Consider the following 21,037-nt stretch of genomic DNA (forward strand, 5'->3'; position numbering starts at 1 on the left):
AGTTGTTCCTAGATCTCCTCTCCCTGTTAATAGATTTCCCCAGGCTCCTACCACTGAGGCAAAAACTTTCAAATAAGCTCTCCTCAACAGGTTTCATCATAACCTGTCTGGTCTTGCTCTGACAAGGTTCAGACCATCAAATGTCTCGTTAGAGCGAAGGGTTTCTCAAGACCAGCTGCAGAGGCAATTGCTCAGTGTAGATGCCAGTCTTCTTCCAGGGTCTACCAGACAGAGTGGGTAATTTTCTGTAGAACATGCAGAAGAAATAACATCTCTTCTTCTGGGACCTATGTGACAGAGATTGTAAATTTCCTTCTTTTCTTAAAGCTGGGGTCACACATTCATGTATTACGACGGCGTATGCCCACACATGTGGATTGTGGGCATCTTCGCGGTGAATGATCTTGAACAGCTGGTAAACAGAACACGGGCTGACGGACGTAAAGCCAGCACCGTGCATTGCGCCGCAAATGTGCGCGCAACGCAAGCATGGTATGATGGAACTGGCCCAGTGAAGTCCTACACAACCCCAAGATTTTGCGTTGCAAAGCACGGCACACTGACGTATGTATGCCGAGAGTGTAACGTTCTACGTTGTTAACTTACATTAACTTCACGTCGGTACTACGCCCAACGGTGTGGGGCCGTAGGGTACAAAAGGGCCGGGCTGTAAACAGAGCTTGCAGTTCCCCTTGTCAACTTCATGCAGCAAGAAGTATTTGCCCCTGTTCTGAATCATCATGGATTAAACAAATCAGCAGCCTTAGGAACTTAGATAACAACTGTTGAAATGAGATTCATTCACAGCCACACAAAACTAATAAGATAAAAATGCATTTCAAGAGCCCCAGACTAACCCTAGAGCACTTAATGTGCACCAAAACACACATCAATTACTTAAAGTAAAATATAAAGCTATTTCAACTCAAAAACTACACAATGAAAAGGAAATGAACTGAAAAATAGAAAATAACAGAAAAACAGAGAGAGAGAGAATCAATGAGTACCAGATATAAAATAACCAGAATTATAAAGATACTTAGAAAATACTTAACATATAAAATACAAATATATGCTTAAAACGACACTTAACATTTAAAATATAAATATATACATTATATATACTATAAGTTCTCGATGAAGCTAGAGAGAGAGAGAGAGAGAGAGAGAGAGAGAGAGAGAGAGAGAGAGAGAGAGAGAGAGAGAGAGAGAGAGAGAGAGAGAGAAAAATGTAAAAGCACCAAGTATTAGAGTTCCTTTTTTTTCTCAGATGCAGTTTTGTAGTTTGTGTTGAAAAATTTTACTTTTGTCTTCTGTGTATATTTTGGTCATATGTTATTTTGTCGTGAGTTTGTTTTTTCATTTCATATGTCTAGACTCTGATGTTTGTTTGCTACTTTCAAAGTGAATACAAAAAATGTCTTAATTAAAAATGATTTATTGTATTGAGATAGTTTTATATGTGTTATATGGCATTGCTGACCTGAAGGCCCCGACCTGACCTTTTTTATACCACGCTACAGCATTGCCACGTCTTACAGGGTTGTAAACATGCGAGTCGGTTTCCTTGTAGGCTACCACGTAATGAGGAGGCTCACATACTTCGCGGCGAGAAGAAAACCGCGGCGGCGAACAATGCTGTTGAGCTTAGTGTGGGCGTGCGTGCGTTGATACGTAAATGTGTGACCTTGGCATAAAGTCTGAGAGAGAGATCTGTCAACTTTGACCATTAAAGGATACAGAGCCATGTTACGATCTGTATTTTGACATAGAGGCATGGACTTAGGGTCAAATCTAAACATTACTGACTTAATTAAGTCTCTCAAGATTCAAAAGAGTGCAAGATTGCTTCACTGGCCTGAAATTTGGATGTGGTCCTCAAGTGGCTGTTCAGCCCTCCATTTGAACCTCTTCGGGCAATAACTTATAGAGATCTGACAAGGGAGACACTCTTTTTGGTCACATTAGCGATAGCCAAGAGGGTCATTGAGCTACATGCCATCGACAAGAGGGTTGGCTTTTCTCAAAGTGATGCAGTCTGCTCATTTATGTTGGGCTTTCTTGCCAAAAATGAGACTCCTTCTAAAGCCTTGTCCCCATTCCTTCATCATCAAGAATTTAATGGAGATTCTTGGACCGAAAGACGAAGAGACGTCTCTTTGTCCTGTGAGAGCTTTAAGATATTACATTCATAGAACTGAGACCATCAGAGGTCCCCCAAGTAACTACCGGTGCTCTGTTAAAAACCCCTCCAGACCTCTGTCCAAGAATGCAGTCTCATTCTTTTTGAGGGATGTGATTTTAGAATCACTCCATGATTCGAGAGGACCTGTTACCCATTTTAAAAGTTAAGTCACACGAAATTAGAGCAGTGGCCACCTCATTGGCGTTTAGACTCAATATGTCATTATCTGCTATTCTACTTACTATATACAAATTATATTTTATAATAAAATAAAGTTTTATATTTATACTTACCAAGTAATTACAGAATCCGAGCCCTCCTTCCCCCCTCTTATGGTCATAGGGCACAAATGATTTGAGCTCCTCAGCTGTGTTGTACCCATCCTTCGCTGAAAGTGGGCAGGGCATTTCTCCTACACGAAAGCAATAGAAGCTCTACTGCTTATTTTCAATTTTTAGCTGCAGTGTGAGTTAGTAACATTAGATATGTAATTACTTGGTAAGTATATACATATATATACATAATATATATAGTAAAACTATTCTATTAGAATTTTTTTTTCTTTTTTCAAAACTAAATGCTTCAATCTCCAAGAAGGCTGAAACAGGACTTGTGTTTATTTAGTATTATTTGTAGAATAAGTGGAAAAAATTAGAAGGAAATAATCTTCAGTCATTAGTAGGAAGTAATTTACTTTATGATGGGGCCCTACGGCATCGGCACTCCCCATAAATGCAAATTTTAGGTAATATATAAAACCAGAGAGCACAGTTATATTAATTTGATTATATTGTAAATTTCAGGGCATACTTCTTATATGATGAAATAGTTTTAGTGCAAAAATCAACTTTCTGTCATAGATTCATAGTTACTACAAAATAAGCTATAATTTTTTCTTTTGCGGTTTTCTCAAAATGCATTTTTTTTTCAAAAATAAATGCTTCAATCTCGAAGATGACTGAACCAAATTCAATGAAACTTTTACAGCCTTTATAATAATTACATACATATATATATAATTACAAATGTGGAACATTATTTTTGAGTGCAACTTTATTTTTGCCATATTATTTTTGAAAAGTTTAAAAGTGTTTTTTTAAACTGCAAAATGTATTAACTTACAGGTCGAATATATTTATTTCCCCATCTGTATTTTTCTTATTAGCTGTATAACAAGTAATAAAAATTTTAAATTAATCCCTTCAATCATTTGGTAGAATGATGCACTTTCTGTATAATGGGGCCTTATGGCGTTGGTGTGCCCCCTAATGCAGGAATGTCATCCAATACTACAGTGCTTCGATAGGGTGGCTAGGAAGTACTATGTGCAATGGGATCTTGTTTTCTTACCTCCCTGGTTTGTGGGACTTGTATTTCGTCGGGAATAAATCATCATATGATTAGTGGATTTGTATTGGAAAACACGTTTTTGTAAAAAGAAAATGTACTTGTAGTTAGAGACTATTGTGTAACTGGTATTGTTTGTCCTGGTCTGTTAATTACTTTATGAAGGCCTTTTGTTGAAACTTGCATGCCAGACTTCAGAGCAATTTTGGGGTGCATGTCACTAGTGAGCTTCTGTTGGTTGAGTTTGCTGAAGACAAAAAGTGCTGGAAGACACCATGTCTGTTTATGGAGATATCTCACCATACCTGAGATTGCCTGCAGGTGCTTTAGTAAAATCCAGTGATGGGAGTCATGATTCAAGATTCTATTGCAGTGTTATTTGAGACTAATTCATGTTTGAGAAATGACTAGTAGTGTTCAGAAACTGAGCAGTTGGAGTACAAAGGATCACAACTGTATTTTACAGTCCATGCACTAATTAGATTTATTGAGGAAGATTCATAAAGGATTTGCAAAGGTCTGTTTTATGGATACCCACAAAAATATAAAATATTTTTGTCTCCTTAAATACAAGAGTTATATTTCCCTCCCATCTCTCATATGGTTAAGAATAGTGCCCTTCAGGGTGCCAAGAACTTACCTAAGAGAGTTGACTTGAAAATTTCATCTATAGGAAATTTTGCCCTGATAGTCCTACTTTACCTGGTGTTAAAGCATGAGTGAAATATTGAGTTTACTTCGAATTTTGTGTTTTCCTTGGGTACTGCTGTATTAATAATGTATATATATAGTGTTTTTCACCTAATTGACAATGTACAGAAAATATTTCCAAGCTTTGACATGTATTACAGGTTGACTCACTTCTAGAGTTTTCAACATCAATTTTTTTTCAGTTACCACATCCCAGTTCTAATTGATAGTATGGTGTCTGCAGCTCTGGGAATCTTTAGTGCAGCAACTGGTCACATACCAAAATTCAAAATTCGGGGAGGAACTATACGAGAAAATGTTGCTCTGCAAAATATACAGGCCCGACTTAGGATGGTTTTAGCATATTTGTTTGCCCAGGTATTCATATGGAGTTTCTTACTGTATTCAAATTTCTTATAATTGCATGTTGGGTATGGGTATGTAGAAGTATTCATTGGAAACTGCACCGGTGTCTTATGTGTTCATTATATGTAAAGCTGTCTACATCCTGGTATAAAGTTGTATTTATATAAGATTATGAAACACTGACATACAAATGCCTTTTATTCACTGAATTTGGCAGCTAAACTAGTTTTAGAGTTTAAGCTATCACATACATGATACAAAATACTGAAACATTTATGATATAAAATGATCACCTTAGGTTGTTGTGAAGGGTGATCCATCTTCTCATTCAATCATACTTTAGTGTTTTGCTTGAAGGGATGATATTTTGAGGTATATTTTTGTTTGAACTGTCACATTTGGTGATGAACTGTTAAAATAGGCAGTTTTAAGGGTGTATATAGCCTACTTGGTAACAGTTGAAGGACAGTACTGTTATGTAAGGTTACTTTGGGATGATGTTTTGGGGCATATTTTTATTTGAAATTATATTAAATTATTTTAGTATGATAATTTAAGGTATACTTTTGTTTTAAATATCAAATTAAGCAATGAAATGTTAAAATAGACAGTTATAAGCATTTTAGTTTAAAGGGTACTGGTATTTGACAGTTCTAAGCCAGTTGTAAGCATTTTTAGAGGGGATTTTTTACATTTCTGCAGCAGGTTATGAACCCAGTTCCTGCATAAAAGTGGGGGAGCACTGTATGCACTGATCCTTGCATGTCGCCGCCAATCCCCAATTAACTGTGGCACAGATTTTTATCTGCAATTTTTGGTTATCATCATGTCATCAAGGGAATGGTACCCCACTGATAACTGGAGACTGCTTGTAGTATTTTTATTTTTGTACATGCATAGATACGTACGATACAAAGGTAATTACAGCACCTACAGTTAGTGTACTTTTACAAGATGTGATACCCGTTCGCAAAGTTATTGCACTGTTAAAAGATGATTCCCCTGTAGAAAGTATTTGTTTAATTTTTGAAGATATTTATAGGCAGTCCCAGGTTATCAGTGCCAAGTTCTGTTCCAAAGTCTTGATGATAAGCAAAAACCGCAGATAACCAAAAATCTGCGCTTATTGGCACCAATAACTGGATTTTGGTGCTGATAACTGGTTAATGGCACCTCTGTTAAGTATATATCAGCACCAATACTCTATTATTGGTGCCGATAACCAGAAATCGGCGCGATGAGGTAGTTGCATTGGTTTGATAAAATGAGTTCATTAATATACTAAAAATCTCAGAGCCATAACTTAGAGTTGTATTAGTGTTTTTCTGTGAAAATTACTTTGTTAAACTTGGAGAAAAGTGCTGGTGCAGTCTGTATTACATGTAATTACAGCATGTACAGTTAGCATACTTTTGCAAGATGTGATACCCATTCACAAAGTTACTACACTTTTCAAAGATGTGGTACCGCTGCAGAAATTGTTTGTCAAATACTTGAATTATTTTATAAGTATCTGTGCTTTTAAGTGTAAAATCGGTAAGGAAAATTTGTATTAAAGCCCAATACGTATTTTTAATTTGCATATGTATCTCTCTCTCTCTGTCTCTCTCTTTGTAATGATGAACAATACACATCAAAGTATAGGCATTTTCTTAACAACAGACAAACTTTGTTACAGTAAATTTAATTGTGGGAATTCCGTTTTTAGTAGAATAAACTGTACTAGGTTACCAATGTGAGCCATGTTAAAAGGCACCGTTTTAAAGATATTCAAAGTTAGAGTATTGTTTAGTTAGGAAAATTCTTTTTATTAATTGTGAGTACTATTCAGATCCCTCCCCCTTTCCTCATCTAGAATAGACACAGAATTGAACAGCTATTTGTGCAGAAAAAAATATGAAAAAAATGTATTGTTAAAAGCAAATGTATGTATTATAATTTACATATTCTAATTTTGAATAAAAATACATTACAAAATCATAAGATCAGGACCTTGTGCTTTATATTTAGCAATATTTGGTAGTTATAGCAGATTTCATGCAACGAACTCTAGCTGTTTGTTCGTTGAATTTTTGCAATGTCGATAGTTGACAATTTTTAATATTTTCAAGTGCATTTTAACAACTACAGTTGAACCCCTTGTGTTTATGGGGATTAGCGAGCACAACTGCCTGCTAATAGCTGAAATCCATGATTACTTGAGACCCCTTCTAAAAATGCTTATAACTGCCTATTTTAAAACACTTTAATATAATTTCAAAGTCATCATACAACATTACCCTTAAAAATATATTGCTTACAGCTACACATAAACACTGTTACAACTGTTATTCTTACCAAGGCAAAAACTATTAAAGTTACCCCTATATTCAGGCGCACTTATTTTCTCATACAGTATTCAAGCCGTACCATTTTCTTTTAACGTATACATCACATGGGGTAACATTGCTACATTCTCAAGTACAGCGAACAGAAGTATGCATTAAAAAAAAAATTTTTTTATTGATATTTTGCTGTGTTTACAATAATATTAATAGATTTAAAAATTAGTAAATATTTTTTTTATTATAAAATATGTATTTACTCATAAAAATAAAATTAAAATAATTAGAGAATATTTTAGATGTGCTCTACGAAAAAATATGTGAATAGGCAAATTTTCTATAAATAGTAATTTAGTTATGTTCAGCTGAAAAATCTGCAGTATGGTGAATTAGTGAATACTGAACTGTGAATAGGCAAGGGTCAACTTACTAGCTGAAGAGGATTCAACTTTATGATTTCCAGTTTTGTAGTTGTTTATCTTAAATTAGCTGACTTCACTCCTTTCCGTAACTTCCCTTATCATGCATGCACACCCATTTGTACAGAGCAGAAATGTCTGAAAAATAGTTTTGCCAAATATCATATCGTAATGTATTATTGTACCATCTAATAAACCTTACCAATTTTTATACATAATCAGAAGCTACTGCATTCAGGGTTTACTACTTAGCAGTGTTGAGTCACTAGTGTAGTTGAAACTTCCTTCCCACAAACATAATTGGTATCTATGTTGGTGTCATCTTTAGTTTTTTTCATCATTACTTGTTTTCATCTACCTTGACTTAAAGCACAAATGCAGTATGCTAGAGCCCATCATATGATATTGTATTTAAAAGCCTAAGCCTATACAGTACTGATATAATTACTTTATGATGAATATTATAGCAATAGTCTTTTGCATTACAGGTTGGATATGCACCACACACACACACACACACACACACACACACACACAAACAATGATTGTCACAGCACAGGATGCATGTTATTTGTTTATTGGACCTATAACTAGGGTTTAAATAAAAAATATTTTATATAAATACTGGAAAATTACCAGTTATCTCTTGCATGTGGTTCACAAGAGTGAGCTAGGTCCAGTGCAGCCAAACAGTGTGTGATGACCTGGGAAATTTGAAATTTGTGGTGAATTAGTAAAGGTACCAGTTTACAGGTAGGCAGATTAGTGAAGGTTAGCCTATGTATAGTTAGGTAAAGTGCTGCTGGTAATGTTTACTAATAAATCTTGAACTACAAATAAAATGTACATTATAAATATGCAAGAAAAATAAAACATTTTTTATAGCATGTTTGTGCAAATAGAATTATTTGCAAGTAATTGCACACATTGTTAAGCATGAAGATATGCATCGTACTTGATTGTGACCAGAGATTTTATATTGATTTCATATGAATGTGCAAATATTTCTTGCTATTGCAAGATAAGTTTTTGCTGATATATAACTAAGCGTTGATTGTGGTTAGGTTTTATTATTGTTACTAAGCATCCTTACTCAGTGATTGTAACTGATTTCCAAATCGTTATCTGTGTGAGAATTACAGATTGCAGTAGTACAGTATTTTTAAATTTGTCATATAATGTCAACACAAATATGTTATAGCTAATTCACATCCTTTTATCTTATCCATATTTGATTATGCATCTTAGTTGATGCTTTGGGTACGAGGAAGACAAGGAGGACTCCTTGTCTTGGGATCTGCGAATGTTGATGAGGCTCTTCGTGGATACATGACCAAGTATGATTGTAGTTCAGCAGATATTAATCCAATTGGGGGATTTGCAAAGAATGATCTCAAGAAATTTCTGCTGCTTGCAAAGGACAGGTATGAAGTATTTATGTTTTATTTTCTCATAGATATTTTGCACTCTCCATATCCTGCCTGTTATAACAGATTGATAACCTGGGTTAATTCAAATTCTAACTAATTGATATTCATTTGACATGCACTGTCATGTACAGGCAGTCCCCGGTTATCAGCGGACTTGGTTAATGGTGATCCAATTTTATGGCACTTGTCTATCACCATAAAATCAGCGAATTATGGCGCCACAATGGGCTAAGTTTCAGTTATTGGCACCATAAGCTGCTAATAATAGAGTTCTGGCAGCATAAGGCGCTGATAATAGATTTCTGGCAACATAAGCGGCTGATAATAGAGTTATGACGCCATTAACTGGTTATCGGTGCCATTAACTGAACCTCGGCGCCATAAGCACCATAAATTGTTGAGATACGGTTAATGGTGGTTTTCGCTTATCTGCACCCTGCTGAGAATGGAACCCCCGCCAATAACTGGGGACTGCCTGTATTAGATATTTACTTGATATTACATGGAAATTATCACAGGCATTACACAAATACTGTCTAGCAGACAAATTTCCGTCAACATCTGTAGATCTTACAATTGTCATATTTGCTGTACTGGTACAGTATATCTTCTGGTGAGTGTTGTAGGTGGTTTGCTATACAGTGCATTTACCAGTAAGATATTACAGTTAGTGTCTCAATATCAATGATGTGACCTAATTGTAGTTTTGGCACAGGTTATACACTGTACTTTAATGTCACATGCCTATGGTTTGGCCTGCTGGTAGCCTATTATATTTATGGAGTGACCTATGCAGTAGGTGTAATCCTAACTCAGAGTTTTGAGCTAAAAATCTTGAGGTCTACTTCTATGTCAGGTCGATTTGTGCACTGCAGTTTACAGTATTTTTTTTCAACAACTTTCCTATGTTTGTGAATAAAGTAATTCCTCAGTGTATTTACCGAACTTAATAATCAGTAGGTGAAGTTGCTTTTGCAAAAGGCTACTTACCATATATTTCCATGTATAAGATGACCTTTGAATCCTAAAATTCACCCCTAAAAATTGGGGGTCGTCTTATACCACCATTCTAAAAATCAAACCTTGAATTATAAGTGATGTTTATAGGTAGGCTAGCGTGGCTAGCGTGGGCCTCAGTCCGATAACTACTGACATACAGTGGTACCTTGTTTGTCGAACATTCCGTTTTTTTAATGAAATTTTTGAGAAAATTTTGTATCGCTTGTCAAACAAATACTCGTACTGGCAGTCCCCAGTTAAGGTGGGGGTTCTGTTCCCAGCAGGGAGCTGTAAGCCAAAAATCGCCATAACCCGAATCATCATTGTAATTACTGTAATGGGAATAAATAGCACTTACAGCGCTATAAGTCTGGATTTGCCATAAATCCACTTACGGCACCGAAAAATTGTGGTTAACAGCACCATGAGGCAAGAGCCGTAAGTCCAGAACAACGTAACCCGAACCTGACGTAACCCGGGGACTGCCTACTTCGAACTGCCCGATTATCTTGTTTATACTTGTATTTGACGGTTTACTGTGTCTTACAAGAAAAACTGTATATTAACATGTTTTTTCCCTGTACAGTAGTATATAGTTTAATGATAACCATATTCAACAAAATAAATAAAAGAAGAAAGCATTACAATATAAAATTGAGCATAAAAGACGTACAAAATTGTATGTTACTGCAGTGACATCACATGCAGCTGACTTGAGACTGAACTAGGGAGCATTGATATTGAGGAGAGAAGAAGAAGAGAGAGTTAAAATATTACTGTATGTAAAAGAAATAACAATTCACATAAAGGAAATTTCACAATAAATTTAACATAATGATAAAATTTGAAAACTATCAAATCCAATACAGGAACCATAAAAATTAAAAACAGTCGTAATGAGCCAGTATTTGGTCCGCTGTGAGACGATATAGTTTAATGATGACAATCTTAAATAAAAAGGTAAATGAATGAATAAAGTTTACCACAATAAAATTTAGCATAAACGATTTACAAAATCACAGTTATTTAGGGGATGCACAGCTAACTTGAGGTAGAGGGAGTGTTTATATTTTTAAGGAATAAATGAATGAAAGATTTTAAGTTATCAGGCGTCGTGATATTGTTGAATAGAGAAGGAGAAGAGACAGAGCGTAAAATCTTCACTATATGTACATAAAAGCAGTACCAATTCATATAAAAAATTAAATGTTATTTCAAAATAAATTTAACAATGATTAAACATGAAAACATTTAAATGTTGTTTTAAAGTGTATGGCAGATGGGACGAAACTTCCCCCCATGGTTATCTTTAAACAGAAATTGATGTCTAAACAAAAATTCCCGAATGGCATCGTTGTCCATGTTCACAAAAACATAAACAATGCATAACTTGTTCCGATACGTATACAAACCCTCGGTCCTTTAACAATAGGAAGGTACTTAGCGGCAGCTGAACAGGTCGTAAGCTTCGAACAAGGGGGTTCGGTAGTTAACTACTTGTCCGGCAGTTGGCGGTCAGCTCGACTGCGAGGAGAGGAGTCACTTTGCTTTCGGCCGCGCTGGTGGATAGACGTTGTGCTCGCCTCTCTGCCCGCTTCAAGTCGTATGCTTGGTTTTCGTCACATCATAAAGGCTTTTTCTCTTTTCCTATTACGGTACTTAGTGTGCATGTGCAAAGCTTACATGAGTAAGTGTCTGTTTTTGTATATTCATACTCAATGATTAATGAATTATCATGGAATCCCGAGAGCCGGAGAGACCCCCTCGGCCCCCCATCAGCCGCAGATTGTGCCCTGGTGTGGAGGGCCGTAAGTGTGGGGCCTTTCGGTCCTCTGTAGAGGTAGACCCTCATGAATTTTGCACTCAGTGCTGAGGGTGAGAATGCTCTCACACCGAGCCTTGTGATTTGTGTATTGTTTGGTCGGAGGAGCAGTGGGAGCGCTATGGAGGGAGGAAGAAACCGTGTAAGCCGGCCAGGGAGTCTTCGGAGGGTTCTCCAGTTACTCCCTTGGTCACGGACATGTCTTCTTCCTTTCTCCCTCCATCTCAGCTCCCTTGTATGGCTCCTTCCCCTTCAGGGGTGTATCTCGCTCCTTCTCGCTCGATCAGTCAAGTGTGGAGGACGAGGCTAGGTACTCCGATGTTTAGTTGTATTCGGGGTCTTCTGTTCACTTTGGGTGGGAACTGTCTCCCCCCCCCTCCCCCACTTATTAACCCGACTCTACTTCCTTCCTCAGATCTGCTTGCCACGGAGGACGATCTCGGCTGGGCCTGGTACTCGCTGGGGCTTCAGGGGACACCGAATGTTCAGGGGCTGCTGAGTCATCTGGCGAGAGGGGCCAGGCTGGTAACTTATGGCCCACCCACCACGACGGTATCCACGCCTGGGTTCCCTGCTCCACCGCACCTGGTCTACACCCAGCACGTTGCCATGGTTACCCCGACAGCTGCTGTTCAGGCGCCGCTGCCGCAGGTGAAGAGGTTTACTATGACGCCGCTGCCTGGTTTTGCCGCTCTTGCTCCAGCCCTTGACTTCCAGTGTCCCAAGAGCTCTCCGCTGGACCTGCCTCCAGTACAGAGGATGCCGCTGGTTCCTGCCCCGCCTTCCATTGCTGAGATTGCTGCCGCTCCAGTTCCAGTACCAGTTCCTGTCGCTGTTGTTCCTGCCCGTGGTGTTGCTGCCCCCACCCCAGGTCCTTCCAGACAGGTGCAGTCAGACCCTGTTGCTTCGGCAACTGCCCCGGCTCCGTCCTGGATGGAAGAACTGACGGTGGTCCTGAGGAAGCTGACAAAGAAGAAGAGGAGGAGGAAGGTGTCGTCGTCGTCTGCTGCCTCTTCCCCTTCAACTTCTAAGGCCCCACAGCCGAAGAAGAAGACGGTAGCCTCCTCCCCCCTAAGAAGGCTCGCTCTGAGACTTCTAAGGGTCCGTCCCACTCCGGTGGGACGGTTGGGACTTCCGCTGGTCTTCTTGTTCCTTCGGAAATGGGGCCCGTTTTTCCTTTCGCAAGGAAGAAGAAGACGGGGACCGCAGGAGTGCCGGCTAACACCGGTACCTCCTCGCTTGGCGCCAGAGGTTCTGCCTCGGCGCCAGGTACCGTCTCGGCTCTCGTTCGCGAGAGGTACCGAGTATACTGTCACCCGCGGGTGACCATGCAGCCAAGACCCAGGCAACTGAGTCCGCTCGGCGCCAGGATCCAGGCACGGAGTGGAAGACTGGCGGGAGTCGCTCAGGTGACAGGCCAGCGATCGCTCTGTGGCGATCCACTGGTACCCTGGGTTGACACGACAGTCCCAGACCGGCCGCGGGCTGAGGCGAGGAAGCGGTCCCCTCAGTCGCCTGAACTAGCCTAGGCTGTTCCAAGCGGCATGACATGGTGTGAGGACAGGCCTCGCTTCCAGCTCGATCGCCACCGCGGGTTGGCGATCGCCTGCAGTCCCCCCAGCACACCAGTTCTGCTGGTGGGCGAGGGGGGAGCGTCAGGTCTTCCTCTCCTATCCCTTCAACTTCCTCGGGCTACACCAGGAAGAGTGAAGTGATCAGGAGTGATTGCGAGGGGCGCGATCCCGCCATGACGCCCTACAAACCTGGCATGGTCCTAGAACCGACCAGATCGTACGCGCAAGTGGCAGGAGACCTGTTGTGGTTCCTCCTGTGGAAGGAGGAGGGTCTCAGAAGGCATTCTCGCTGGACAAGCAGGATGCAGTCACTCCCGAGATCCAGAGGTCATTCGCCGAGGTTATTGCGCTGATTCGTCAGCACAACGACCTTGGGGAAGGATCGCTGCTCCCACCTTCTGAGCCTACATCGGGTTTGGAGTCGTTCAGGGACCCAAGGAGGAACCCAGGATGACTGTGGGTCTGCCGCGATCAGCCTTGGCCGACAGTGTGCTGAGCCAGGTGGACGCTCTTATCTCCGTACAGGAGGGTTCACTTTGGTCTGGCAGGTCATCCAAGCTCCTTCCCCCACCTCTACCGTGACAGAGGCGTTTTTACGTGCCATCGGAGGACCCTCTGCCGCCCAAACAGGTTAACCCGGAGCTAGCTAGGCTAACTCCGGGGGTGTCTCTGCTGCAGCTCCTGTTGGAGAACCTATGGTTCTCGCAGCAAGAGGCACTTGCCTTGGAATCTACCACTATGGCAGCATTCCATGCAGTCTCCTGGATCGACCTGTGGTCCCTCACACTGTCTAAAGCCGCGGCCTCCTCGGGAAACATCACTCCTGAAGGGGACCCGGCTTTCGTGAGACTATGCCAGTCTGGAGGTAGGGCTATCTCCTACCTGGCCCACCAGACGGCTAACCTGTGGGCCAACCTGGTTCTGAGGCGTAGGGATGCTGTCCTCACTCGAGTGACCAGGGCGAGAGGCGGCCTTGGGTCTTCGCAACGGACCAGTACGGAGTTCCTCCTTTCTCTTCCCCAGAGATGGTGGACATTGCGGTGGAACAACGGCTCACTGATAAAACCGACCGTTTACTCCACCAGGCAGTCTCGAAGGTGGCTGGGCAACCTCGAACGACTGCGGCTAAGCCCAAGAGTTTAGCTAGTGCTTCCTCTGCGGCCAAGACAATCGCTTCGTCGAAGCTGAGAGGAAAGACTCTGCCTTCAACTTCGACTGTAAGGAGTGACCGTAACCAGCCCTCCTTCTCTCGAGGAGGAACCGGGAAGAAGAAGTTGAAGAGAGGAGGGAAACGCTAGGGATGGTGTCCCCCCTCACCTGCTGCCGGAAGGGGGGAGGGGTTGCCTGGCGAGCCATTGGGCAACATGGCAGCGCTACGGAGCAGAGACCTGGACAGTGAATTTCCTTCAGGAGAGATATTTACTACCCTTTGAGTTTCGGCCACCCCTCACCTCCAACCCGGTCCATCATCAGACGTACGTTCCTGGTTTGGCCAAGGACGTGGCGCTTCGGCAGGAAGTAGAAGCCATGCTGAGCAAACGTGCTGTGGAGGTCATATGGGATCAGTCACCAGGAGAAGTCCTGGGGGGGCTGGCGCCCGGTGATAGATCTCTCTCCCTTGAACCGATTCGTTCGCCAGACTCGGTTCGCGATGGAGACAGCACGGTCAGTGCTCGATTCCATCAGGGAGAACGACTTCATGCTTTCTGTGGATCTGAAGGATGCGTATTTCCAGATACCCATCCATCAATCCTCCAGGAAGTACCTCCGCTTCATCCTCGACGGGACGGTGTACCAATTCAGGTCACTTTGTTTCGGTCTCTCAACCGCCCCACAGGTGTTCATGCGAGTGTTCACGCTGGTATCTGCTTGGGCCCACTCGGTTGGGATACGTCTTCTTAGGTATCTCGATGATTGGTTAGTCCTGGCGAGCTCCCGCTTGCAGTAGCTACAGGACAGGGATTGAATCCTCGAATTCTGCCGTGATCTGGGGATCTTAGTGAATTACGAGAAGTCAGATCTCAAGCCCAAGCAGAGGATGAAGTATCTGGGCATGCTGATCGATACAGTAGCAGGGCGAGTCTTCCCCGCGGATGAGCAAGTTCAGGGAGGCAGCAGGCCGGTTCCTGTCCCTACAGGAGCAGCCAGCTCAGCAGTGGCAGGTTGTGATCGGTCACCTGTCGTCTCTCGAGAAGCTAGTCCCTCACGGGCGTCTTCACCTGCTGTCTCTTCAATGGAAACTAAAGGAGTGTTGGTCACAGGCAAGAGACCCACCTTTCTTCCCTGTGTCCCTCACGGAGGTGAGGCAGGACCTAGCCTGGTGGCTGGACGACGGGAACCTCGTAAGAGGAGTGCCTCTTTGCACTCCACCCCCTGGAGATGTTGCTGTTTTCAGACGCATCGACCGAGGGATGGGGCGCACACCTGGAGGAGTTGCTGGCTGCGATTGTGTGGAACCATCATGACAGGCACCTTCACATCAACATCCTGGAGCTCAAGGCAGCATTCCTCACTCTCCAAGAGTTCCAAGATCGTCTGGTGCGACACTCAGTGGTGTTGATGAGCGACAACACCACGGTAGTGGCGTATGTTAACAAACAGGGGGCCTAGTGTCCCTCCCGTTGCATCAGTTGACGTTGTTGGTGCACGAGTGGGCCATGGCACACTCAGTAGAGCGGTCAGCCCGCTACATTCCAGGCAAGAGGAATGTGGTAGTCGACAAGCCGTCGGGATCAGGTGATAGGAACCGGGTGGTCCCTTCACCCAGACGTGGCGGAAAGGCTCTTCAACCTGTTCGTAGATCTGTTCGCCACCTGGCACAACAGAAAACTCCAGGTTTTCTACTCGGTTGTGCCGGACCCATGGGCAGCTGCAGAGGACGCTCTTCAACACCCGTGGGACAACCTCTTTGTGTATGCCTTTCCCCTGTTCTGTCTGATTCGCGGGGTGATCAGCAGGGCGCTGGTCACCTCGAATCTTTGGATGATCCTAGTGGCGCCCAAATGGCCTCAAGCGGTTTGGTACCCGGACCTGCTGGTTCTGCTTGCCGAAGCACCGAGAGATTCCCCCCTGGCAAAACCTCCTGTGCCAGCCACACGTAGAATGGTACCACCGGTCGGTCGAGTCCCTGTGTCTTCACGGCTGGCTGTTATCCACCATCTCTTGCGAGCGAGAGGCTTTTCTCGCAGCACAGCAACAGAGATGGCTGGGTACCTCATATAGTCCTCTGCAGCTGTATACCAGGGAAAGTGGTCCGTCTTCTGTGGTTGGTGTTGTGGACGGGGTCTCTCTCCTCTCAGAGCCACTATTCAGCAGGTAGTGGATTTCCTCGTTTTCCTTCGCCGAGAGAAGCTCCTCTCCGTCTCCGCAGTTAAAGGATGCAGAGCCGCCCTGGCCTTAGTCCTTAAACTGCGAAGAGTGGATATCTCCTCCTCCTTCGAGATCTCCCTCCTTATGAAGAGCTTCGAGAGGTCTTGCCCACCCAGGGAACTCAGGCCCCCGGGGTGGGATGTGATTTGTCCTTAGAAGTTTGACTCAAAGACCCTTTGAGCCACTCCGAGAGTCGTCAGACAGGGATCTGACCCTCAAGACCCTCTTCCTGCTGGCCCTAGCATCGACAAAGAGAATAGGGGAACTTCATGGTCTTTCCTTCGACGTTAAGGATTCCAGGCCATGGGGATCCATGATGCTCGATTTCGTCCCGAACTTCGTAGCGAAGACACAGAATCCTTCGGTCCCTGACGACCGGTTCGAGTCTTTCACGATCCCCTCCCTGAAGGACTTCACTGATATTGATGCGGATGAGATGCTGCTTTGTCCTGTGAGGGCGCTACGGCGCTATCTGAAGAGAACTTGGCACCTCAGCCTGAGTGTCGATGCCTCTTCGTTAACACCAGGGTTACCAAGAAAGAGGTCTCCAAGAACACTTTCTTTCTTGCTGCGTGAGCTGATCAGGAGGGCGTACGACGCGGATGGTAATGACGACACCCGTACCCTTCGTCTGAGAGCTCACAAAGTCAGAGGTATTGGTCTTCTCCATGGCGCAGGTTCTGAAGGCAGGGGTTTGGGCCAACCAAACCACCTTCACTTCCTTCTACCTTCGGGATATTACCCACAGGTCCTTGGACACCTTTTCCTTGGGACCCGTGGTAGCTGCTCAACAAGTTGTGTAGTCTACCCAGCACCTGAGCGGACAGAACAGCATCGCATCCTTGTGTGACTGCATGAATGGACGAGTGAAAGAGAGCATGATGACTGGCTTCTCTTCCTCTACCTGTGGGCAGAGGGCCGCGGTTGTCACTACGCTGAACAGGAAGCAGATGCAGGTAAGCTACACGACTGAGTTCCATCCTATCCCTTTCAGTATGGATAGGAGTATTTATCCACCACTCCCAACAAGGTGGGGAGTGGAAGCCAACAAGAGACAAACCCATGACTTCATATTGGCTCTTGAAGTAGGAACTAGTTCTTGTGTTTTTTGCTATTTATAAGAGGTACGCTTGCCTCCCTCTTTTAAATATGGTCCAGAAGTCTGACCACTGATCCTGCAGTGCACACCCCGATCAGCTGGGCAGAGGCTAGGATCCCTCCCTTTGCTCTTACGACCAGGGAGGGAACCAAGGTCGGGCGAACACCAGTCTGTTCCTAAGACTCAGATTCCACCCACCAATAAGTGAGTCTTCCTATTGTTAAAGGACCGAGGGTTTGTATACATATTGGAACAAATAACTTTGTCGAAAATTGTATTTTTCCTAATTATACAAACCTGTACACAGATGGTTTTGTAATTGAGCAGTCATTTTATAGTACAGATATGAGAGGAATTCATCAAAATTTGCAGTAATTTTTTACCTCATCTTGTCTAAAGGTTGTCTTATAGTACACTGAAATATAGTACGGTACATTATTATTCAGATGAACTGGACAGACACAGCATAAGTAAATCAAAAGGTTTGTTTGTATGTGTATTTTTCCCATTTATAACTGCTTCTGTTTTCACTGTATTATATTTTTTTAAAATCATTATTTTTATTGCTTTATGTATTAATTTATAGATTGAATCTTCCTGTACTGAGTGAAATATTGGGTGCTCCACCAACTGCTGAACTGGAACCTTTGCAAGAAGGAAAATTAATCCAGACAGATGAAGTTGATATGGGCATGACTTATGACGAACTTTCTACATATGGCAAACTGAGGAAGATTGAATGCTGTGGTCCATATTCCATGTTTGGAAAGCTGGTGCATTTATGGTCTGATTGGTGCTCACCCAGAGAGGTATGAAAATATAAGAAAAAATATGCACGTTTATGATTCTTATGCTTTGTAGCCCATGGCTACCCAGATTCTTGTTTTTATGTTTATCTAAATGTAACTTGGGTAATGAATTGGAATTGGAATTTAGGCCAAAGGCCAAGCACTGGGAGCTTTGAGGTCATTCAGCACTAAAAGGGAAATAGAGAGTAAAAAGTTTTCAAGCTCTAATGGAGGAAAACCTTGCAGTTGCAGTATGAAAAAGTTGTTAGGAGGTGGAAAGTAAGATGGAAGAGAATATGATCAGAGGTACAGTAAAAGGAATGAACGGGGTTGCGGCTGTAGGCCGAAGTGATGTTGCAAAGAACCTTAAGGATGCCAAAAGTGCACCGTGTAAGGTGCATTGATGGCACTCCCCCCCTCCCCTCCATGGGGCTCAAGTAATGAAAGTATGGTCACTACGTTAAGTTAGGGACTGAAGTCCTGTGTCTGTTGATATAGGCCACCATTTCAGGGCATAGGAATCACTTCAGTAGAACTCAGTTTCCTGCTTTATTGTGAAAGTTTAGTAAGTTTCATTGTCATAATGCATAAAACTGAATTTAACAGTTTTCCTACTGGATCTGTATTTCATATAAATATTAATACAAGTTCATGATTCTTCAGCTCCAACCACATTCACATCAAGTGTCTGCAACAGTAATGATTAAAACAATAAGTTATATATTGAAATTATTTTAGGCACTTTATAGTGGGTTATTGCATAGTGACGGGATTTCTGGCCATGGTTAGGAGAGGCATATCTTTATAGCTAGAAATTTTATAGCAATAAAATGTTCAACATAATTTTATGAATACGTTTATGTTGTATAAGATAAATGAACGTACAAGAAAATTAGAAAGACTGGATAATGCAAGGAAAATGTGGTAAATGATAAACAAAATGACAATCATCAGCTGTTCCCAGCTTTCAACTAAACTTTCTATGGAATTGAGGTGCTATAGAAAGGTAAAAAATTGATTATGCAATTTTAATATAAAAAGTTAATCATAAATAAACCATTAGTTTAGCTTTATGTACATGTACTCAAAAGATGAATATGTAAAAGAAGTAGTAGGTGTATTTTAATTTTAAAATAATGCTTAAGTAAACTCTGAACTTACAATGTGTGTAGTTCTTGACTGTCTTCTTCACTTGTGAACAGTAGGTTGGAATGGACATTTTTTCTTCATATGAATAGCTGCTGAAAATGTAGCCAAAATGTTACCAACTATATTCTGCAAAATATGATACAAGTGGATCAAAACAGATAGCAATGTAATATTGAATGTCAGTTTTTCTTAGGTTATTTTTTATCCCAGTTGCTTGGTTGATTGAAGGAATAAGTAAGCATGGCAACTGCAAGAGATTTTACTATTGCATGGGAGATAATGATTAAACTTAATTCTAATGTGAAATTCTTTTTATGTGGTAAAGTATAGTGAAATTCTTTTAATCTGGTAAAGTACATTGTTTTATTCCAGATGATTCAGTTCTATGTTTGAAAACATATTACACATACATTTAATTTATTATTGAAGGGTGTGCTGCATCTTCACATAAGAATAGATATAGTTATTGAGATGTTGGCCAGAAACTGATTAAGAATCAAATTTTTATTTTTATTAAACCTATCCAAATAAATTCAGTAATTTTTTTTCAGTATCTGAAATTTTGTTTGTTTTACAACTCATTACCAGTATAGTAGTACTTTAAATTAGCTTATGCCATTTCATTTGTAGGTAGCAGAGAAGGTCAAGTTCTTTTTCCGTATGTACAGTGTCAATCGCCACAAAATGACAGTTTTAACACCAGCCTATCATGCTGAAGCCTATTCTCCAGATGACCATCGCTTTGATCACCGACAGTTCCTCTACAACTATAGATGGGTGTGGCAATTCAGAGCAATAGATAAAGCTGTAAGTTTCATATTCTATATTTTACTAAATTGCAATAAGGAATTAATTGTTTTAATGGTTGTGGAATTTTAAACAATTGCTGTTATTCTAACAGTTTAAATAGCATTATTTAAATAGTACAGAATTCTAGCAGGAATTATTAGTGTGTTATGAAATTTTGTTTAAATATTTACAATTTCATGGCCATTTTGATTGCTTCACACATTGAAGTTGGCATTTTCTCTATTTTTTTAGGTCGAAAAACTGGAGACTAGTAAAGGTCGAGAAGATAAAGTAGAACGGAGCAGTTCCACACGATCCAATAGAGAAGGATCACTTGCTTCATTTTCTAGACCCTCTTCACGTGCATCCAACAGCTCATTTACTGGTTCATCAGGTATATATGCTAGCTACTGGAATATTACTGTCTGTGCCTCTTAAATCTAGTAATTTTCTGTTAGTATACAAATATGTACTATTCTGTTAGTATACAAATATGTACTATCTTGTAATTTAAATGCTAGTTACGTAGTAGGAAAATATTTTAACTCTTTTGGAAGGAACCCAAGGGTTTTTTGTCCTTTTAAAATGAAAAAAAGTAGAGCTGTATATACGTACTGTATATCAGAATAATGAATTGCAGCTTGTTCCTACACGATATACAAACCCTCAGTCCTTTACATAAGGACT

The 21,037-nt window shown here is 41.5% G+C and overlaps 1 protein-coding gene across 3 annotated transcripts in view; it reads left to right on the forward strand.

Moving 5' to 3' along the window:
• LOC135224397 (glutamine-dependent NAD(+) synthetase-like) overlaps window positions 1-21,037 on the forward strand; it is a 141,999-nt gene that overhangs the window by 105,388 nt on the left and 15,574 nt on the right. For all 3 annotated transcript variants that reach the window (XM_064263364.1, XM_064263361.1, XM_064263362.1), the window contains exons 10-14: window positions 4,426-4,600; window positions 8,580-8,755; window positions 18,211-18,433; window positions 20,192-20,368; window positions 20,603-20,744. In XM_064263364.1, the coding sequence (XP_064119434.1) occupies window positions 4,426-4,600; window positions 8,580-8,755; window positions 18,211-18,433; window positions 20,192-20,368; window positions 20,603-20,744 (893 nt within the window). The remainder of the gene's footprint in view (window positions 1-4,425; window positions 4,601-8,579; window positions 8,756-18,210; window positions 18,434-20,191; window positions 20,369-20,602; window positions 20,745-21,037) is intronic.

The sequence above is a fragment of the Macrobrachium nipponense genome, chromosome 12 (assembly GCF_015104395.2).
Source record: "Macrobrachium nipponense isolate FS-2020 chromosome 12, ASM1510439v2, whole genome shotgun sequence".
Classification (NCBI taxonomy): domain Eukaryota; kingdom Metazoa; phylum Arthropoda; class Malacostraca; order Decapoda; family Palaemonidae; genus Macrobrachium; species Macrobrachium nipponense.